General features: G+C 30.1%; 5 protein-coding genes across 5 annotated transcripts; all 5 read left to right on the forward strand.

The window, feature by feature from the left end:
- The first annotated feature begins 951 nt into the window (after positions 1-951).
- LOC137824549 (uncharacterized) lies at positions 952-2,409 on the forward strand. The gene has a single exon (XM_068630214.2). It carries the CDS (start codon positions 952-954, stop codon positions 2,335-2,337), a length of 1,386 nt encoding a protein of 461 aa, XP_068486315.1. The 3' UTR covers positions 2,338-2,409.
- A 108-nt stretch (positions 2,410-2,517) lies between these two features.
- LOC137824548 (uncharacterized) lies at positions 2,518-4,441 on the forward strand. Its single transcript, XM_090294032.1, has 3 exons — positions 2,518-3,545; positions 3,627-3,732; positions 3,812-4,441. The coding sequence occupies exons 1-3, from the start codon at positions 2,647-2,649 to the stop codon at positions 4,439-4,441; spliced, it is 1,635 nt and encodes a 544-aa protein (XP_090150158.1). The 5' UTR covers positions 2,518-2,646.
- A 135-nt stretch (positions 4,442-4,576) lies between these two features.
- LOC137825620 (uncharacterized) lies at positions 4,577-5,610 on the forward strand. The gene is made up of 4 exons (XM_090294033.1): positions 4,577-4,671; positions 4,910-5,053; positions 5,137-5,378; positions 5,461-5,610. The coding sequence occupies exons 1-4, from the start codon at positions 4,581-4,583 to the stop codon at positions 5,608-5,610; spliced, it is 627 nt and encodes a 208-aa protein (XP_090150159.1). The 5' UTR covers positions 4,577-4,580.
- LOC137825618 (uncharacterized) lies at positions 5,582-6,767 on the forward strand. The gene is made up of 6 exons (XM_068631330.2): positions 5,582-5,666; positions 5,740-5,832; positions 5,904-6,005; positions 6,086-6,295; positions 6,385-6,549; positions 6,629-6,767. The coding sequence occupies exons 1-6, from the start codon at positions 5,610-5,612 to the stop codon at positions 6,659-6,661; spliced, it is 660 nt and encodes a 219-aa protein (XP_068487431.1). The 5' UTR covers positions 5,582-5,609; the 3' UTR covers positions 6,662-6,767.
- A 7,467-nt stretch (positions 6,768-14,234) lies between these two features.
- LOC137823540 (oxysterol-binding protein-related protein 3B) lies at positions 14,235-18,712 on the forward strand. Its single transcript, XM_068628729.1, has 10 exons — positions 14,235-14,716; positions 15,174-15,261; positions 15,637-15,753; positions 15,870-15,942; positions 16,020-16,138; positions 16,368-16,489; positions 16,948-17,124; positions 17,256-17,400; positions 17,973-18,151; positions 18,244-18,712. The coding sequence occupies exons 1-10, from the start codon at positions 14,604-14,606 to the stop codon at positions 18,485-18,487; spliced, it is 1,377 nt and encodes a 458-aa protein (XP_068484830.1). The 5' UTR covers positions 14,235-14,603; the 3' UTR covers positions 18,488-18,712.
- The last annotated feature ends 2,940 nt before the right edge of the window (positions 18,713-21,652 follow it).

Consider the following 21,652-nt stretch of genomic DNA (forward strand, 5'->3'; position numbering starts at 1 on the left):
TCTCTCTAAACCTTATCTCTTTCTATTAAACCCTTTTACCATTATTTAATTTTTAAAATGTTACTCATTTTTAATTATGGTAAGGGAAAGCTATTACAACAAACCAAAATAACAGGGATAAAAACAAAAAGAAAATGCAATAGTATAGAATAATACTACAATTAGAAGATACGTTACAATGAACCTTATCTCTCTAAACCTTATCTCTTTCTATTAAACCCTTTTACCATTATTTAATTATTAAAATGTTACTCAGTTTTAATTCTGGTAAGGGAAAGCTATTACAACAAACCAAAATAACAGGGATAAAAACAAAAAGAAAATGCAATAGTATAGAATAATACTACAATTAGAAGATACTAGTTCAAATGTTGCCAGTGGCCCCACTTTAAATTGCTTACGATTAGAATTCTACATATCTTGGGTTTAGCAATTAAAAAGTAAGAACAAGAAGATGCAAGACCGCTCCACTTGTTACCAAAATAAATCCTTCAAATAACATTTTCTTAACTAGTTGGAACTACGTAAAATTATGAATAGTACAATACGATACCGTTTTAGAAATAAAAAATATGTAAAATTTAAAAATCGTTATATAATAATCTAAAAATTGCAATAGAAAAGAAACAGAGAGGTTTGAGATGATTTTTGAATCTTTTATACTAGAGAATCTAGTATTCTTATGCATGAAAATAATGAATTCAATAGTTGTGGTCGGACTCTATTATAGATTTATGACCACATTTTCCACTTATTTTGTTATTTTCTTAATGTATCTGAAAAGTATAGTGATTAATTACTCTATCTTATTCACTCTTGCTGCATTTCACTTTATACACTTATTTCACTTCTATTCTTTTACGCATTCTAATACTCTTGTTGACACATGTGTTTTTTTTTTAACTTTCATGCTAGGTTTGCTTTATTTTTATCAAACAATTCCATTTAGATATGGATAAGTCTTGGATTAACATGCCTCGAAATACATGTCAGTACATGGATGGATTGAATAAATTTTTGGACTTTGCATTTGCTAATAAGAGCATTGAGGGTAAGATAATTTGCCCATGCCCGAAATGCAATCTTAAAAAATGGCAAACTCGAGAAGCAACACATGAGCACTTGATTCTTCATCCTTTTCCAAAAGGTTATACATTCTGGCTTCTACATGGCGAGACAAGTTTTGTACAAAATACGACTGAAACACCTCTAGTTTTCCAATCAAATGAGCATAAAGTTTCTGGTAATGATCCCATGCGTGTCATGGTTAATGACGCATTCAGAAATTTTTTCTATGATGATAACGTGGAGGATGATGAGGATATGCGTACTAGATCAAGCGAAATGATGCCTGATGAAATTGCTGAGTATCTGAAGTTTATGCATGATGGGCAACAAAGTTTGTATGAAGGATGTGGCAAGTATTCTAAACTTTCTTTCTTGCTCAAATTGTACCACATCAAATGTCTATGTAGAATGACTGACAAGGCAATGTCAATGATATTGGAGTTGTTAGCAGATGCCTTTGATTATGCTAAAATTCCATGTTCCTTCTATGAAGCTAAGAAAATCATTAATAAGCTTGGCCTTCATTACACCAAAATTGATGCTTGCCCAAATGATTGCATGTTGTACTATGGAGAAGACAAAGACAAAGAAGTTTGTAAGAAATGTAATGAATCTAGATGGAAAAGAAGAAAGAAGAACAAGACTATTGATGGTACTCTGAAAAAGCAAAAGAAAGTTTCTGCTAAAGTTTTAAGATATTTTCCATTGAAGCCACGCTTACAACGAATGTTTATGTCTTCTAAAATAGCCGAGCATATGCAATGGCATGCATCAGGAAGTACAAATGAAGGCATACTAAGGCATCCGAGGGATTCTGAAGCAGGGAAGAACTTTGATCTAATAAATCCTCAATTTGCTTCAGATGCTCGAAATGTTAGACTTGGTTTGGCAGCTGATGGATTCAATCCATTCGGTGATTTGAGTACAAGTCATAGTACTTGGCCTATTGTACTCATACCCTACAATCTTCCTCCTTGGATGTGTATGAAGCAAAGTTCATTCATTCTTTCCATGATCATTCCCGGTAAAAGAGCACAAGGAAATGATATTGATGTATATTTAAGGCCTTTAATTGAAGAATTAAAAGAGCTATGGAACAATGGACTTAAAACTTTTGATTCATATAGCAATGAAGTGTTTAATATGCATGCAGCTATATTGTGGACCATTAGTGATTTTCCTGGTCTTGGAACCTTATCTGGGTGGAATACACATACTGGGTTGGCTTGCCCTAGGTGTAATTTTGACACTACTCCTAAGAAGATTTAGGGTAAATTTTGTTTCATGAATCATCGACGTTGGTTAAATGCAAGACACAAATTCAGATTAGCCCGCATTCATTTTGATGGAAGTGTGGAAAATAGAAATCCTCCTTTGACAATATCAGGAACAGATGTCTTAAGACAAGTTGAGAATGTCAATATCATATTTGGGAAAGAACCAGAAGTTGAGGAACTAGGGAAACGACAACGCAGAGATCACCAAGCTATTGATGGCCCTCTACAATGGCGAAAAAAAAGTATATTTTTTGAACTTCCTTATTGGGTAAACAATTTATTGCACCATAATCTAGATGTTATGCACATTGAAAAAAATGTATGCGATAATGTGGTGTATACATTATTGAACCAAGGAAAAAAATCAAAAGATAACCTAAAGGCACGAAAGGACTTAAAAGATTGGGGTGTTAGACCTGATCTTTGGCCTGATGAAAATAATAAATATCTTCCTGCTATATATACATTGACAAAAGAAAATAAGCATACATTTCTGACAACACTAAAGAACATCACTGTTCCAGATGGCTACTCAAGTAACATTAGTAGATGTGTTGATGTCAAACAATGTAAGCTTGGAGGATTGAAAAGTCATGATTCACATGTTTTGATGGAGCAACTTCTACCTTTAGCAATGAGAAAGACACTCCCTAAGGAAGTGTGCTATGTTTTGATTGATTTGTGTTCATTTTTTAGAAACTTATGCAGTAAAGTTTTAAAAGTGGATGAACTTAACCAACTGCAAAATAGAGTTGTTCTCACATTATGTCACATGGAGATATTATTTCCTCCTGCATTTTTTACAGTCATGGTTCATTTGATTGTGCATTTGGTGGAAGATGCCAAGCTTGGAGGACCTGTCCAGTATAGATGGATGTATCCCATTGAGAGATATTTAGGAAAGTTGAAATCTTATGTGCGTAACAAGGCACAACCAGAAGGCTCAATAGCTGAAGGCTACATGGCTGAAGAGTCTTTAACCTTTTGTTCAAGATATTTAAATGAAATTGAGACTGTATTTAATCGAATAAGGCGTATTGATGATGAACCAGACACTATATCATCCAGTGCAAGCACTTTGTTTCCACCTGTTGGAAAACCAATTGGGTCTTTTACTTACTTCTCTTTATCAGCAAAGGAAAAGTTACAAGCACATCGTCATATATTGACTAATTGTGCCCAAGTTGACCCTTTCCTTCAGTAAGTACTTTGACTTTATAACTTATTATGATTCATCTGCAATTGAACACTAACCATGTAATTATTATTTATTTAATTTAGAGAGTTTAGAGACATTATACGAAGACAATTAAGAAGTCGTACACGGTCATCCTCTGTGATAGATAAGAGAGTTCATAGAGAATTTGCAGAATGGTTTTCTCGTCGTGTATGTATAATTTATATTGTTGACTTTTGATTATATTGAATATATAGAATTGTTTTGATCATGTTTTCCTCTTTTTTAGATAAGAAATGAGTTGAATGGACCTCACTCAGATGATTTAAAGTTCTTAGCTATGGGGCCAATTGATTGTGCAAAACGTTACAATGCTTACAATGTAAATGGCTTCAAGTTTCGTACATTGGAGAGAGATGAAGGACTTAAAACACAAAACAGTGGGATATTTGGTACTTTTGGGACAAGGAGTTATGCAAGTAGCATCGACAATCAAATGCAATTTGGGGGTGTGCCTTATTATGGAAAATTGGTAGACATAATTGAGATAAACTATAATGGTCGATTTTCTGTTACTTTGTTCAAATGTATGTGGGCTAATACAACTACTTCTAGAGGGATTATGACAGATGATCTTGGATTTACACTAGTAAACTTTACACGTTTGATACACATTGGTGATAATGATGATGATGAACCATACATCCAAGCTAAAGAAGCACAAATGGTTTATTATGCAGTGGATGAATTAGCTAAAGATTGGAGCATTCCTGTGCATCTAAAGCCACGAGACTTATATGACATGGGAGAAGATAATGATGTCACTTTTCATGAATGTGAAGCATTTGTACAAAACAATTTTGAAACTTTATTTGTCAATGGAGAAGGGAGTATATCGTTAACAAGGTCCTATTTTTAATTGAACACTTGTATATTATTTTTGTTTAAATTATCATCCTTATTGCTTATACATTATTGTTTATGCATGCATTATATTATGATTTGTTGAATTTCTATTTTGACTTGTATTAATGTTATTATTTCAAGAATACCTGAAGATGAAGAAAATGCCCATCAAGAAGACTAGAGCAACAGAACATGATACTCTCAATAACACTTTTGACCAACTTGCAGCCCTTAATAACTCAAGTAAGTTCATACACAACTTCCATTTAGTGAGATGTTTGTACTTATATTTTAATTTGGCATTCTCTTTAAAAATATATTATTTTTCACATGTATTCATTTAATTATTATGCAGCACCTCATGTGAATTCTCATCCTATAGAGAATAATAATAAGAAGCCTCCTCCCCCACATGCACCTCATAGGTTGATTTCTATTACTAAGAACAATTCTGCACCTGAATTTCAATTTGATAATACAGATGAATCTGTCCATGAATCTACATCTGAACCTACACCAAGGTTACAATCTGATGAAGAAAGGGAAGAAAATGTGGGTATTGAGATGCAAACTGAACAATCAAAGCATGTATCACGTAAAAGATCATGGCTTGTTGATGTCATTGGTAAGCTTGAATCAATACATTGCAAACTCACATTGTATTTGTTTTTTATGTTCGTCCTCTTAAACTAACAATAATTTTGACAGATAGTGAAGGCAAAAAGGTTAGGAAACAATTAACAGCAAATGATGTTTGGTTTTTATCTGTTGGTGAGAGGATTCTTGTTAACTGGAATAACGAGAACCAACCAGTTGATGACAGTGGAGCATTGTTGAATAGGTTTTTAGGTCATGTTGCAAGAAATGTTAATGCATTTCCTATTAGCTATCAAAGTTGGAGGAAGATTCCCAAAGATTACAAAGAAGATATACTTAAGAAAACCATTCAAGTAATTATTTTTGGATTTTTCTGTGTTTTAATTGATATTATATTGAAATTATCTTAAATTTACTTGTGTAATAATTTTGAAGGCTAAGTTTGAAGTTGAATCCGATGCTCATGTAAGATATATCTTCAAATCACTTAACACAAAGTGGACTGAGTATAGGCAACAACTATGGCAACAAAGAAATGATGGAACACACAATAGAGATGAAATTATTGCAATGTGCCAGAAGTAATGAATAAAGACCATTGGGCTTCTTTTGTTGACTACCGTTTAAATTCAAGGACAAAGGTAATAAAAACTACTTTATTATTTAAAGTGTTGATTTATTTATATTTAGTTCTTTTACTACATGTATGCTTAGGAAATTGCCAAAAAGAACAAGGATAATAGAAAGAAGCAAACAGTTCCTCATACTGGTGGATCCAAGAGCATTGCACGGAAGAAAGATGAGATGGTAACTTGATTCTCCTATAATTTTTATTATATCATATATCATGATTCATATACTTTTATTACATTTTATAGGAGAAAGAGCTTGGTCGCAAAGTTAGTAGGGGAGAAGTATGGGTAGCAACACATAAACATGCTAACGGAGAATTTGTGAATGATGGGGCAAGAGAGATTGGGGTAAGTATCATTTTTGTAAAGATGAAAACTCAACCAAATTGGATGTGAGCTTCATTTATAACTTTTTTCATTATTTGTAGGAAAAGATTCAAGCATATGAGTCAAATACATCTTCCCTCTCACATGATATATCAATTGATGATTCACTAGCTCATGCCTTTGGAAGTGAAGAACATTGTGGTCGTGTTCGAGGGATGGGATTGGGACCTTGCCCTTCTCATGTGTTTGGATATACTAGAAATTCTCGCACTGGGATATCTTCAACTACTTATAGAGAATTGGAGAATCAGGTTTTTGAACATGTATTTTCTTATGTAGCAATTTTTTAATGTGTATGGTTTTCTCACTCTTTTTCATGATAAATTGTGTTTTAATATAGGTTATTGCATTAAAGTCACAATTGGATGAACAAAATAAAAGATATGAAGAACGTGAAAAAAGATATGAAGAACATGAAAAAAGATTTGAGATAATGATGAATTTTTTCTTTCAAAGTTATCAAGGTCAATTGCCTCCTGAGTTGACTATGTTCAATCGTTCATCGGTAATGTTTAAAAAATTTAAATAACTTGTTTTATTTTTCAGATTTACATTTCTAATTGTGATATATGTTTATATTGTAGGTGTCTGATCAAGGAAGTGTGCCAAAAAATTAGGAAGGCAAAACCAAAACCATAATAATAATGCACCAAACACACTCATTCAACAAATAAAGAATTCATGTGGGATTAGAACGTGATCAAAACCGATCCTGCAGTCATATACTGGTTTTATCTTGTTCATTAATGAGTTTAAACTGGTTTTAATGAGTTTAAATTTTGTGGAAAAAATTAAAATTTTGCTGGATTACTTCTTATTTTGCTTTAACTTGTTTTTTTTAATTGGTGTCTTGATCCGTTGATGTGTTTGATGTTGATTTATAATCTTTTTTAGTTTTTTTTGTTGGATTTGAAAGCTTGGTAGTGTTATGTTTAGGTGTTTTCCTTGTTTTTGTGTTGGCTAGTTTTGACAAGGTTGTTGGATCTTTCTTTTGAGTAGTGTATGAAAATGATTAAGACAAATTCCTCCACATGCTCCATCACTCATAGCATATTTGCATGGCTAACCTAGTCATGTGTAGTTCAAGCCTTCATTTGAACATCTTGAAATAGCATTTTTTACACATGTGCTATTTGTTTCTGACCTGTAATGGCATTTTTTACACATGGTGCACCTTGATTTTGATTAAGTTTGAGTCCAAATCCTAACCGGTCAAGAAATTTCATCAATTTCAAATGGTTATAGATTTATGACCACATTTTCCATAGGTACTGTCAGATGTGTTGGTTATGTACATGATATGTCATGGTTATAAGTCATTAAATTGATACAAAGTTGAGATTTATGACCTCTTTTTTTCTTTTTTCTTTTTTTTTTCAGCAAAGCTAGTTTAAATTGTTAAAGATTCTTTGTCCAGGTAAATGAATAAAAAAAAAACAAATTTCATAATTTTGAAACCTAAGGTATTTTTTAAGGAGGTTCTAAAACATTTTATGGACGTTTTGAAACCCATGATATTTTACGGGGGTTTTGAAACCTATGGTATTTTACGGAGGTTTTAAAACCCATGGTATTTTACGGAGGTTTTGAAACCCATGGTATTCTACGGAGGTTTTGAAACCCATGGTATTTTACAGAGGTTTTGAAACCCATGGTATTTTACGGAGGTTTTGAAACCCATGGTATTTTGAAAGGCTTTTCTTGAGGTTTAAAAAAACCCTGGGGAACACATTCCCCAGAGATGGTTTAGCGGGGGAAACTACAACCCTGGGTAAATGACTTAATGGAGGTTTTAACCCTAGATAATGTAAAAATAAACCCTTGTTAAAACCATTTTTTCTTGTAGTGAATCTATGTTACATAGTAAATTCTTCTGTGGACAATCAAACTCTGTTAACTTTCTATGTGTGATTTTCTCTTCTCAATTGTTGTTTACCTTTTATCATTTGTTCTTACGATTTCGCTAGTATAGATTTTCTAGACACTCTACAATTTAAGTGAGCTAATTCCATATACTTATCAATCAGTTATGAAAAACAGTATTGATTATGAGCTTGAATGTACAAGCTTTAGCCTAAACCTAATTTTTATTCTTGAGATATACATGTATCAATGTTGTATAGTTAAAAAGAAAAAAAAATCATGTTCGTTTTTATGTTTTTTTAAATTTTCAGTAATAGTAAGAGAGAATTATTAAAAATATAAAATAATTCAAAAAAGTTATTCATTGTCTAACAATATAAACTTTATTTCTATTAAATTATTTTAAATTTATAAAATTCCAAGAAAAATAAATTATAATCAAATATATTTTTAAATGTACTTAGTAATAATATTTTTAGTTTAAGTATTTTGAGAAATATGATTTATCCACATGCAGTATGATTAATAGAAACAAAAACCTATATACAAGGTATTTATTTTGTTATTGCTGATGAGAAAGATTTTAGATTGACTTGCTTGAAACCTCTTTGACCTGTTGGTTTTGAATTATTCAGTCAATGGTAAAAGAAGAAGAAAAACTCTTGAGAAATATCTGTCTTCTAGAACAAGTTCAAGAATTTCAATTTTATGAAAATCAACATGATTTTTATGACCCCACACACAAGAATAAAAATGAAGACAAAAAGACACCAATTTCTCTTCCTTTACTTTGCCATGTGTGTGGCTATGCATTATGTGGCCAAGCCTACTCTGTCTAGAGAGTTTTAAATTCACTATGATGATGTTAATTTCGATAATTAAAATATTTTTTAATGTTATTAAATTTCAATGCCCAGATTAATTTTTTTTTTTTGTAAAAAGTCAAATTGACATATCGATTTCTTGTAAAAAGAGGCAGAAAACGATGCCATAATTGAAGTCCGTTACAATAAAAACAAGTTCAATTGAAACTCAAACTCGTTGAAGAAAAACCATTACTTTATTAATGCAGCCTATTTAAACAATGGACATTTTATCATATTTTTTTATTCATGAATTTTTTCATGGTTTATACTTTAATTTCGAATAAATTAACACACTTTTTTACGCATATTTATTTAGGGTATGTTTTGAGAATTTTTTTTATAATTTTTTAAAAATATAATAAAAATGAGATTTTATAAATTAAAATCAGTTTATATGTAAGGAAAAATTAAAAAGTATATAAGAAACTTATAGAAATTAATTTATACGTAAATTAATTTGAACTTATAAAAAATAATTTTATTTATTTCTGTATAATTTATAGAGAACTTTATCTAAATAATATATACTTAATTCATAGATAGTGATGAATTGATTGCGTTATGCATTTCTTAAGAAAGAAGAATCTGTAGACAATAGACGGAAGTATTTAACTTAATACACACGTTGGAGACGCGGAGCCAAAATTCAAGTCCAATATATATTATTTTACTCTTTTTTTTATTCTTCCCAACTAATTATATTATATATGGGTTTCCATTATATATTAGGGTTAAATAGGTTTTCTATTTTTCTATTTGGATTTTTTCAATGAAACTCCATAATTTTAAAATAATCAATTTAATTTCCTTCATTAAATGACTAATAACAATAAGAAAATAATGATGTAACATAATAATTGTTCAATCTAAAGCCTATTTAAGCCATATATATTATCTTCCTTGTTTTTTTAGTAGGTATAATATATTCTAGCACTATTGTAAATAACTGTTTACATAATATTATTCTGAAAATCATCATGGGCTGACTGTTCTATTACTACGAATATACAGTACCTAAAATTGAAAGAAATATATATATAATTATGAGTTAATAAGCAATTTTTTTAAAATTTTTATTTTTTGTTTAAATAAAATAAGAACATATTAATTGCTAATATAGCTATTTTTTAGAGGAAAAGGTGAATTGGAGAGTACGTGTCATGGGGATTTTTATCCAAACTTTCTTGTCATATGGGAATGACTAGCTTGTTATAACTATTTTGATATTTTATTTTTATTTTGTATTGTTAGATTTGGAGGTGGATGTGGAATGACTAAAGAAAGATAACAACTGTTTGATGGATTTGAGAAAATATTTATAAAAGTTGAGACTGAAAAATAAGAGGAGTATTTGTAGTAAAGAAGGAAGCTAAAGTTTATCTTTAGGCTTAATAGATGTCGTATAAAAAGAGGAGATAATGTAAATTGTAAGTGTTTTTATTTTTATTTTTATGAATGATATAACCATTTACATATTTGGCTTTTTAATCATCATGAGTTATTTTTTTTTTGTGTTTTTTACTAAAATGGGGTATGTTTAAAAAAAATTACAAAATTAGTGTCAATTCGGCACGACTTCATATGCATAAATCGTCTCAATTAAACACGAATTTGTCATGTCATACTGAAGTCGTGTCAACTTGGCACTGTCATACTGAAGTCGTGCCAACTTGGCACGACTTCTGCCATGTCATATTGAAGTTGTGCCAACTTGGCATGACTTCTGCCACGTCATATTTTTTTTTTAATTTTATTGTTTATATTGGATAGTAAGTTATGTAATGTTAAAAATTAATTTGATACATAATTTTTTAAGAGTGTTAGTTTTAAGGAACAAAAAATTGGATAATCGTATATGGATCATGTTTGACGGTAATGTAATACAATAACTTGATTTTTTTATTAATTAAAAAATGAAGAAAATTGTTATTGAATTTGGAAATAAATAGATAAATGAAAATTTATTGTATTTGGAAAATAAATAGAGAATTATTGTTGTGAATTAGCAAAATAAATAACTTGAAAAGTAATGATTATAAGTGGCGACATGGGTCAAGACAGTTAATAATCATTACTTCTCAAGCTATTTATTTTGTTAATTCACAACAATAATTCTCTATTTATTTTCCAAATACAATAAATTTTCATTTATCTATATATTTCCAAATTCAATAACAATTTTCTTCATTTTTTAATTAATCAAATAATCAAGTTATTGTATTACATTACCGTCAAACATGATCTATACACGATTATCCAATTTTTTGTTCCTTAAAACTAACACTCTTAGAAAATTATGTATCAAATTAATTTTTAACATTACATAACTTATTACTCAATATATAAAAAATAAAATTAAAAAAAAAATATGACGTGGCAGAAGTCGTGCCAAGTTGGCACGACTTCAGTATGACATGGCAGAGTCGTGTCAAATTGGGACGATTTGTGCATATGAAGTCGTGTAAAATTGGCACGACTTGTCTAAATTTGTAATTTTTTTAAACCAACCCCATTTTGGTTAAAAAAAAAAAAAAAACCCATCATGGTAAAAAACTCAGAAATATTTTCTACTTCATTTGATAAATGATAATGACAATTAGGTGATAAGTGCAAACAAACTTATTCTTGAATAAGTTTAAATGTGTTGTAGGAGTGTCTAGGTTCAAATAGTACCTTCTTTGTACTTCATAACATTAGTGTACTTAATGAAACTTGATTTGTTGGTCAAGAACTGAACGTAGTATGTATTATCTAACAAACTAATATGAAAATATTGAGTAATTCTTCTTTCCTTAATCTATTATGTTGCATGTTTTTTTTTATTTGGGATGATTAAAGAAGGAGAGCATTTTCTAAAAGATTTGTGAAAACTCATTAGATCATTTACCATACAACTATTGTATGATTACCAAGTATCAAATGATATTTTCAAGAAAATTGAAAAGATTTTGGAACACAATTCAACCATCTCTTATCATATTTCTATTATTTTCTTAAATTTCATTCAATTTCTTGAATAAGCTTTGTAGATGGTTGATAATTGTTGTTTAAAAGTCAAATTAAAAAGATTATGGTGTAGATCATCTAATAAGATGATAGACCGTCTAATACGAAATAGATGATAATATAGATAATGTGAGATGACCCCAAGTTGTCTGTCAACGAATTCAATAGTAAATCTAGTTATTCAATGTTAAAAACGCATATGCAAACAATCAAAGTTTAATGACAGTAAAGCAAAAGGGGATTGTGATTAAAATGCATAAAAGTAAAATACTAGAGAAATAGGTTGACTCTCAAGTTCATTCAATAATGAATTCTTCATTGGTTTTCTTAAGATTATTCTTCTTTAATTTTCTCACAGAGTTGAACTAAATCAAACAAGTGTTAAATTACATTCAACAAAATATCATCAGTAAAACAAGTGTTTACTATCTTATTTAATATCTCACTTTGTTCCAAGCGTCTACTCAGTGAAATATTTATCTTTTACCTCTTGACTAAGCATACAAGAGATTGATTAAAACTAAGCGACCAAAAATTCTAATTAGAGAAAAAAAATTGAATTATTAAGATGTGTTTAAAAACAATTCGTTCTATAGAATTAGGTTTAAAAAAGATCAACAATAAAAACACAAACTATTACAGAAAATTTAGGAATAAACTTTATTGCACAAAACATCAGAATTAAGTGCAAAATTACAAGAGAATCAATTCAAGGAGTTTAGCCTTCCATGCGGAGGCAAAAACAAAAAAGGATTACAAGGAAGAAAATAACGAAAACTAAGAAAACCATAATAGTATGTTCTACTCTATTTTACGAACCCTACTACTAATACTCTGTTTAGGAAAATATTTTGTTTCAGATTTTATTCATACTTTCTGAGTTTTCGTCTTTCCATAATTTTTTGATTTTGTTTCCAACTTTAACCACAACTTTGTATTCGTATCTTTGCAGGAGATTTGTTTCCAATTATGTTTCTGACATGTTGTAAATTTTATTCTCTTATTCTTTTTCTCAAATTTCGTTCTTTATTTTGATTTAAGGAAGCAACTTAGACTTTCACATACTGATCCATTCATAGTGGTAAATGTTTCTTTCAGATGGTTTATCGTGAGAAGTATTATCATTTATCCTAAAAATACAAAATTAATATAAATAATGGTTAAGACCCAAATAAACTCAATTAGATAAATCTTAATTAAAATACTGAATTTATTTATAATTACAATTAAAAAATATATGATTAAAGCTACTAAGTGTGAATAAAATTATGCTCATCAATAACATAATAATTTTTTTTATAATAAAAAAATAATTTAAAATATAATAAATTTTATCATTTTAGAAATTTTTAAAGTTAATGTAGAAAAATAATTCTCCATTGTGGAGATGTTATCTCTCCCTTTAGTATTATATATTGTAAATAAATCATTTACTTATCTTGTATATTATTTGTAAATTATTTAAAATTTATGTCACTGGTTATTAAGAAGTTCGTCCTCACATATTAGTTAAATCAATAGTTTTTTCCCCCTAATTTATGGAACAACCTTTCTTAGTTTTGCAACATAAAAAAGCTAATAGATGTATGAAGATTTTTGCGATTTTTGCTCTAATGATACTGTTACGTACTTAGAAGAAAGGGTGTGATAATCGATCAGTTGACCATTTGGTTAAATAATTTATTGAGTTCCAACTTCATGTTACCATCTTTTTAGGTTCCTTACTTTATAATTTATTTATTCAATTTATAATTTATTGAGTACATTTTTATTTTTGACAAAACCTAACATTAATGAGCAGGAATGACAAAAAAGAATGGTAAATATTAATGAATAATGTATTCTGTCTTAACTTTTCAGATTTTATTAATTATTTAATACACTCCATGTGAACATCCTTGTTATCATTCCTAATTGATCACTAAAAGTATAATTTGATTAAGAAATATACACTTTGTTTTGGTAAAGAAAAATACTCTTGGTGTATGTTTGAGAAATATTACTTTTCCTCATTTTAGATTTTTTAGATAAAAATTCTTCGTAATTTCAGCTATTTATTTGGAACAATACTTAAATTCTAGAATGTTTTTTTTAAGATATCATATTTTATGAAATTAAACATTTATAGTTAAGGTTTATGGATTATTCCTTATCAACGGGTAAAACCTTATTTTAAATTTTCAAAAGAAATTAATTATACTAAAATTATTTTTTTACCAAACTTACTAAAAAAATAATTGTAATTAATTATAACAAAAATGAATTATTTCTATAATTTAATTTCACAATTATTTCAAAATTAATATTATTGTTAGCCTAAATAGTAAAAAGAAAAACACATATATGCACGTAGTTACACAAACAAAACAGCCGGCAAGAAGTTGTGATCCTTCTCATTGCAATCCCAAAACAGACTCTACATGTTCCTTGTAAAGCCGCCAATTTGGATTTTTCTGAACTCAACTTGACCCCTCACTCCCACGCGTACTTTAAGCGCGTGCCGAACAAACTCTTATTTGATTTGTCTTCTGTTGTCACCCTTAACGAAGAAATATCCCCCCACTTTCCATTCAGTCTCCTTGGACTTTTCAAATTCGGGAACCGCCAACCAAAATCACTGCTTTCTTCGCTGTTCTCTACATATTATAATATTATTATTGTTATTGCTTTTTAAATATTTATTATTCACTATTCATTCTATTCATATAAACCCATATTTAAGTGTAGCATACCCTTTTGATTTGCCTCAGTAGATCGGGTTTCTTTTTCCAAAAATCTTCTCTTTTCTCAATTGGGTTTCCTTCTTTGATTTAATTTCATTGCCATGGCTCCAAATGATCCTAAGGAAGCTGCTGCTTCTGGTGGTGGGGGCTTTTTTGCTTCTATTGCTTCCAGTTTGTCCAATTTTGGCAGTGCTATGTCCAAATCCGTGAATGGGTATGAATCCTTTGGAGTCTGAATTTTTGAAGTTGTTAAATCTATCTGTTTTGATGTGTTTTCTGCAATTCGTTCATCTGGGGTACCTCAGGATCATGGGTTTGCCCCTTTTTATTGAAAATTGTAACACTTCTAGATGCAAGAGATGCTTGCTATGGAAGATCATCTTTATCAATTGGATTTGGTTGTTGATTGGTTGGATTTATTATGATATCATTGTTATGTTTTAGCTTATGGTTGTTTCACACTTATGGATGCATGACTTGATGTAAGAAATTGTTGATTGTTTTAATATATTCTGATCTAGTTCAGAATTGTGGATTCGAGTTCATTTGTCAGTTTCACCATCACATGGATATATGGCTTGTAATTGTTTTATTTGTTTGTTGTTGCTTCTGTGTGTCCGAATCGGTTTCATGAGCTAATAAGGTTTATTTTTGTCGACACTGTTACTCAGTATGAACGAAGGCCTGGAGGTTATTAATCCAGAAGGAGGAACTGAAGATGCTGAAGAAGAAGCAAAAAAGGGACGATGGAAACAAGAGGTATACTAATTCTATTTTTGTATTCAATTTGCATGGTGAAGTGAAGAAAGAGTAAATATTACTACTATAGGCTTGCACACATGACTGTCTAAACAAATATGATGACAGCTAGGGGATGAAAGAATAATCTGAGTCAAAGAAAATTTATTGAACCTTGATGTTTTGCGCTTTAGTAAACATATGTGTTCTAGTTTGCATGTTAGGGAAAACTTCTTGCTTAGTCATGGCATTGTCTACAGATAATATGCAGTGTAAACCAATTGCATCTTTAATTATCTCACTATAAGTTAAGTTTCATCTCAAAGTGAACTTTGGATATTTTTTCCCTCCTTTTATAGTGTATCATCTCTGCATTTTATTTCCTTTACTTTACAGGAGCGAGATAGTTACTGGAAAATGATGCAAAAGTATGTTGGCTCTGATATCACATCAATGGTGACACTTCCAGTTATGATTTTTGAGCCAATGACAATGCTGCAGAGAATGGCCGAGGTCTGTGTCATATAAAAGTGTACATTGCTGTTTTTCTTTGCTACTACTTTGACACAAATTATGTTTTAGCAAGTTTCTTGCCCGTGGAATTTCATTAATTATAATAAATTTGACAGCTTATGGAGTACTCTTACCTGTTGGATATGGCGGATAAGACTGAGGATCCATACATGAGACTAGTTTATGCTTGTAGGGATTACTTTCACTCTGTCTCTGTTATTTCTGTATACATTGCATGGAAGATGACTTACAAATGATTTTTGCAGCATCATTCTTTATATCTGTCTACTATGCATATCAGCGAACGTGGAAGCCATTCAATCCAATTCTTGGCGAGACTTACGAAATGGTTAACCATGGTGACATGACATTTATAGCAGAGCAGGTGCGATTAAGTTTCTGTATATTTTTGTCAGTTCTTCAAACAAAATGCTGAACCAACAAAGTTTTTATGCCTCTTCATATTTCATTTTTGGGGTTGGGGGTAACGCTTGGCCTCCTTAATATGCATATTATAATGGAAGTATTTCAAAATTTTCAGTTACTTTGTGAAGCTCCTGTATTAAGTATGGTTCTTCTGACTTGTGGTTACATGTAAAAATAAACTGCTGCAGGTCAGCCATCACCCCCCAATGAGTGCTGGGCATGCTGAAAATGAACATTTCACTTATGATGTGACATCAAAATTGAAAACCAAATTTCTTGGCAACTCAGTCGATGTATATCCTATTGGAAGGTAATACTTCTATACAATTTTTCACAACTCTTCATTTTTACTGATATCTGTGGAATTTAATGTTATTAATCTCCCTCTCTCTTCTTGTTATATTAAGTCTGGGGATTGTTTATGGTTTTCCCTTTTGTTACTGGCAAAATATTTCTGCAAAACAACCAGATTCCCATTCTATGTAATAGAACATCCCATGTAGATGAGGGTGTCTTAGAATTTGAGTTTTTTCTTATTTATTTAAAGAGAAATGTATTTAAGAGCAAGGAAGTTGGGATGTATTATTCCCACGCAGGTGGCATGGATTGTACAGTGTATCTTATGGCTAAGGATGTTTATATCAGTTTACCTCAATTTATTTTGTAGTTTTATTCGTATGCCAGAAGTCTATAACAACTAACTTCATTAGTGAGCATTTTTCTTTTTTAAGTTGTATTCATTTGTAACATACTTTTACATGGATGCAGAACACGTGTTACCCTAAAAAGAGATGGAGTGGTCCTTGATTTGGTGCCTCCTCCTACAAAAGTTAGCAACTTGATATTTGGACGAACATGGATTGATTCACCTGGAGAGATGGTCTTGACAAATCAGACCACAGGGGACAAAGTGGTTCTGTATTTTCAACCATGTGGTTGGTTTGGGTATGACTATTTTCTATCAAATGTTCACTTGTAACCTATTACATGCTCAGCATATGGTGTTTTTATTCTGTAACTTCTTCAGTGGTGCTTTCATACATGTTATCTAACTTGAAAGATTTCTGCATTTACAGTGCGGGTAGATATGAAGTGGACGGATACGTCTATAATTCTGCTGACGAGCCCCAGATACTCATGACTGGAAAATGGAATGAGTTTATGAGTTACCAAGTTTGTGACTCAGAGGGAGAACTACTTCCAGGCACTGAGCTGAAAGAGGTTCGCTATTCAACCTTCTACAGTGTTACACAAGTTTTTATTGATTCTAAATTTGCCATGCTATCACTTAGTGGCATGCGGTTTTAATCTATACATGTCATTACACCTGATCCTGAAGTTTTATTACAGATTGGTAATTTAATCCAAAACTCTGTTATAAGCATATCATACTTACTAAGTTACTACTAATATTTATACTTTTCATAGTTTTTGTACTTAACTATTGCCTTTGTAGAATTAGATTTAAATTATATGGTTGGTTTGGTTAAGATGGTTGGACTGCATGCACTAATTCTGACTTTAGTACCTGTAGTTCATACAAGTTAATGCTTGGTTGTGGAAATTAGAAGATGAACAATAAGATGCTTCTTTGGGAAGCTTTAACTTTTTTTCTAGGTGTAGTTTAATGCCTGTCATTACTCGAGTTTTCAACGCCTTATGCCTCACTGCACACAGTACAGTGTTGAGTGTCACTGTTTGTATGATTTTCTTTTTGTTGGGTTGTAATCACATTTTATTGTTCTAGCAATTTTAATTATGCTGTGTGAAGTAACCTGTTCCACTCTGCACAGGTTTGGAGAATTGCCGATTACCCTAAGAAGGACAAATTTCAATACACACATTTTGCACATAAGATTAACAGCTTTGACACTGCTCCCAAGAAGTTGTTGGCATCTGATTCTCGTCTACGTCCGGATAGAATGGCCCTTGAGAAGGGTGACCTATCCACATCTGGCTATGAGAAGAGCAGGTAAGAAAGATGAAGAAAGTTTTGAAATTTTGATTGTTCTCTATAAGCACCACCTCAGAGATCCTAATTCCTTACTTAAACTTGTTTTTCAGTTTGGAGGAGAGGCAAAGAGCTGAGAAGAGAAGCCGAGAGGCCAAGGGCCATAAATTCACACCTAGATGGTTTGATCTAACAGATGAAGTAACTACTACCCCTTGGGGTGAGTTGGAAGTATACCAATACAATGGTAAATACACTGAACATCGTGCTGCTACAGATACTTCTGAGTGCATTGATGAACCTGACAGCAGACCAGATTTCAACCCTTGGCAATATGATAATTTGGATGCTGAATAATAAGCATCCTTATGGAATTCTTTCTATTTTTTATACTGTTTTTGAGTTTGTAATGTATCATGATTTGAATGCTTGAAATTTGGTTTTGCTTTTGGGTATGTTTTGTTATAGATGTTATAGTGTTTCATTAATGAATAGGAGCTTTGTAGTCATCACTCCACTTTGCATGGATAAATTTTAGTAGAGAAATTGGATAATCACCCTTAATTGTCCTTTTCACTCAAATTGGTATCTCTAACATTTTTGTTTTAATGTTTTTTTATATTTGACTATACTGTAATAGATAGATTAACTACTTTGGATATGGAGTCTAAATAAGACTCTGATTTACATGAATATAGGTTTTTCTGAGTTATATGACTTTTGTTGTTGGGAAAGGTTGGTCTATAATGAGCCGTTACTAGAATTAACTTTTACATATATAATTTTGATTTTTTTAATGTATAAAAAAACTTAAATGCAAAAGTTTTTTTTATAAATTTAATGTTTTATTGTGTGATTTTTTTATGTTCGCCGACGCTAGAATTATAGAAGTATCGATTTTAGAAAAAAACTCGTGTTATCTTAGCCAGCTTTAATATGTAATTTTTTTTAATATGTGAAATGAATTATTTTATTATTTTTTTTATTTTTTTTTATAAAAGAATGGTGTTTAAGTGTTTGTTAGTGTGACAGTATGTTATATTTTGACATTTTAGGGATTAAATAGAAACATTTTTGCTGAATGAGAGTGTAACCAATATTTCAATAATTTCTTCCCCTTTTCTACTAACATTCTAATTCATTCCACTCAATCCGAAAATCTCACTGAAACTCAATTTTTCAGCTGAAGCACAATCCAAAATCCCTAACCTATTATTCTATATCCCAAATTCTCACCGAAACTCAATCTTAACTCTGCTAATAACATCTATTCACCGAAATAAAATAAAGAGTCCATTTGCGAGTAAAAAAAAAAGTCAGGTAAGTAATATATGAATTTAAAAATTATTTTATAGATTTTTATTATTAATAAAAATTATTTTAGATATCAATAATTTTATTAGTTTATAAAATAATATATAATTTTTTTAATATAATAATTAATTATGTTTTGTTTTTAAATTAATTGTTATTTAATAATTTCTTCTAGGAGAATAAAAGTTTGAGTTTATAGAATTAATTTATATTTAAATTTGAATTTTTAATATTGACTAAGGTGAACAAGAGAAAAAGTTTCGGTAATGTCGAAAGAGTGGAGGAATCAATTTCTTTTCATTTTTCACTTTTAATATATGTATTTATTTGTGGTGATCGCTTGTGTTTACACATTGAGACTTATTATATTCTAACTGCACATTTTGATTTGGAATCAATTTTTTTTATGAATTTATAAATTCTATTTTTAAGAAAAATTTATCCTACAACCAGAAATTAAGGCAATATGTGATTATATCTTATTGTAGTCACTAATTTAATTTTCTGTCTTTGTTACACATTCTTTCTTGCCCTTTCTCTTTGCGTCAATTCTTCTCATGCATTAAACCTCTTTTTTTTTTTTATCAATTTTGAAGGTATTTATAGACCCAGATTTTTTTTTGTTTAATTTGATAAAGAATGGCTACTAATTAAAGTTATGATTGGATGAATGTCCGGGAAATAGCACAAACACTTGATAAATTTTGAAAAAATTTACTGAAACTGCGACATGTAGCAGATTGGTCGGTGTGACTGTGATTTTCATGGGGGATAAAGTAGAATATAAAAAGATTTCCACTTTTATTGCGTGTATGTGTTTTTTTACTATTAAAAGGGTCTAAATGACCATATTTCATTTGAATTGAGAAGAAAAAGAATAAAAAAGGTAGAGAAAGAAAGAAGAAAAAAAAGAGAGACTCAACATGGAATTGTCTATTAAGAAAATATCAAACACAAAGTGAAAGAATAAAACACAAATACAGTTATCTTATTCATTTTTTAAAACAGGATGGACTTAAAAAAATGTGAATTATAAAAGGCAAGTAAAATGATTTTTTTTAAATCACAGAATAAATTCGTGTTAATATAGATTTTTTGAAAAGAAAATGTAAGAAAAAAATTATGGGATAAATTTAAATTCTCATTACTCATTAAATAATAATAAAATAAAATAAAAACATGGTCACCTAATTTTTTTTTTTAAATGGTACCTTTTTCTAACACCAAAACTTCTCTATCGAAGAACTAAGGGAAATGAAAACAAATTTTTATTCAATTCCAATTTTTAAATAATTTGTCACAAAAAAATCCACTTTTCTTTTTTATAAGTTTAATTGTTTTTTGCCTAAAGTTTATTTATTATTTTAATAAAACTCATGTTATGTTACATAAAAAATAACATCAAAAAGAAAAAAGAAAAAAGAAAACAAAAAATAAAGAGACTAGACCAAATTTTTGCATAAAAAAAACAAAAAATAAAGAAACTTTCAAAAAATAGCTTAAGTAACTACATTCAGAGTTTAAATCAAAAAATAAAAAATAAAAATAAAAAGATAAACTAAAAAACATTCTTTAATTTGTAACTCCTATTAAGACAACAACGAGAAATGATTGAATCCAAAAATTCAATTAGATTGATCTTCGTTTGCATTCAATGACAGTAATAAAATCCTATGATATTGATGCACTCATTACTTTTTCTTGAGTTAGTCTGTTTTGGATATCATCTTATTGACTTTCACTCCAGTTTTAGGAGGACATGTCTTCTAGATGTTTTGAATTGGTTCACTGTTTTCACTTAATTATTCTTTCTTATCCATCTTTTCAACTCAAAACTTAGAGACCAAATTGGTTTCTTCTAAGAAAATACCAAGTGAGGTAGATTCAACTATATATGTTGCCAAGATGGTTGGACATGACTCTTAGAGCTTATTGTTCATCCCCTGAAAGAGATTTAAAACATTTTTGCAAGACATAAATACATTTAGAAGTACATTTCTCTAATTTATTACTTGTTGCAAGATGGTTAAGGGAAGCAAAATGGAAGGATTTAACATGATGGTATGATAGTAGGAATGCTAGTAAGGATGCAAGGAGTTTAATTCTGGGTAGTTAGATGAAGTTGGAACTGGTATACTGTCAAATGGTATAATGGATGCATAAAAACCGTTTCTGGTTCATGGAAGAAGAACCATGTCAGGGCAGTGT

The sequence above is a fragment of the Phaseolus vulgaris genome, chromosome 8 (genome assembly GCF_051622355.1).
Source record: "Phaseolus vulgaris cultivar YP4 chromosome 8, ASM5162235v1, whole genome shotgun sequence".
Taxonomy (NCBI): Eukaryota; Viridiplantae; Streptophyta; class Magnoliopsida; order Fabales; family Fabaceae; genus Phaseolus; species Phaseolus vulgaris.

Bases quoted from the DNA above. Each gene is read 5' to 3' on its own strand.
- LOC137824549 (XM_068630214.2), top strand. From the start codon at position 952: ATGGATAAGTCTTGGATTAACATGCCTCGAAATACATGTCAGTACATG.
- LOC137824548 (XM_090294032.1), top strand. From the start codon at position 2,647: ATGCACATTGAAAAAAATGTATGCGATAATGTGGTGTATACATTATTG. The intron at 3,546-3,626 runs GTAAGTACTTTG...TATTTAATTTAG, and splicing joins CAAGTTGACCCTTTCCTTCA to AGAGTTTAGAGACATTATAC. The intron at 3,733-3,811 runs GTATGTATAATT...CCTCTTTTTTAG, and splicing joins CAGAATGGTTTTCTCGTCGT to ATAAGAAATGAGTTGAATGG.
- LOC137825620 (XM_090294033.1), top strand. From the start codon at position 4,581: ATGAAGAAAATGCCCATCAAGAAGACTAGAGCAACAGAACATGATACT. The intron at 5,054-5,136 runs GTAAGCTTGAAT...TAATTTTGACAG, and splicing joins ATGGCTTGTTGATGTCATTG to ATAGTGAAGGCAAAAAGGTT. The intron at 5,379-5,460 runs GTAATTATTTTT...ATAATTTTGAAG, and splicing joins TACTTAAGAAAACCATTCAA to GCTAAGTTTGAAGTTGAATC.
- LOC137825618 (XM_068631330.2), top strand. From the start codon at position 5,610: ATGAATAAAGACCATTGGGCTTCTTTTGTTGACTACCGTTTAAATTCA. The intron at 6,296-6,384 runs GTTTTTGAACAT...GTTTTAATATAG, and splicing joins ATAGAGAATTGGAGAATCAG to GTTATTGCATTAAAGTCACA. The intron at 6,550-6,628 runs GTAATGTTTAAA...TTTATATTGTAG, and splicing joins CTATGTTCAATCGTTCATCG to GTGTCTGATCAAGGAAGTGT.
- LOC137823540 (XM_068628729.1), top strand. From the start codon at position 14,604: ATGGCTCCAAATGATCCTAAGGAAGCTGCTGCTTCTGGTGGTGGGGGC. The intron at 15,943-16,019 runs GTAGGGATTACT...TGATTTTTGCAG, and splicing joins CATGAGACTAGTTTATGCTT to CATCATTCTTTATATCTGTC. The intron at 18,152-18,243 runs GTAAGAAAGATG...CTTGTTTTTCAG, and splicing joins TCTGGCTATGAGAAGAGCAG to TTTGGAGGAGAGGCAAAGAG.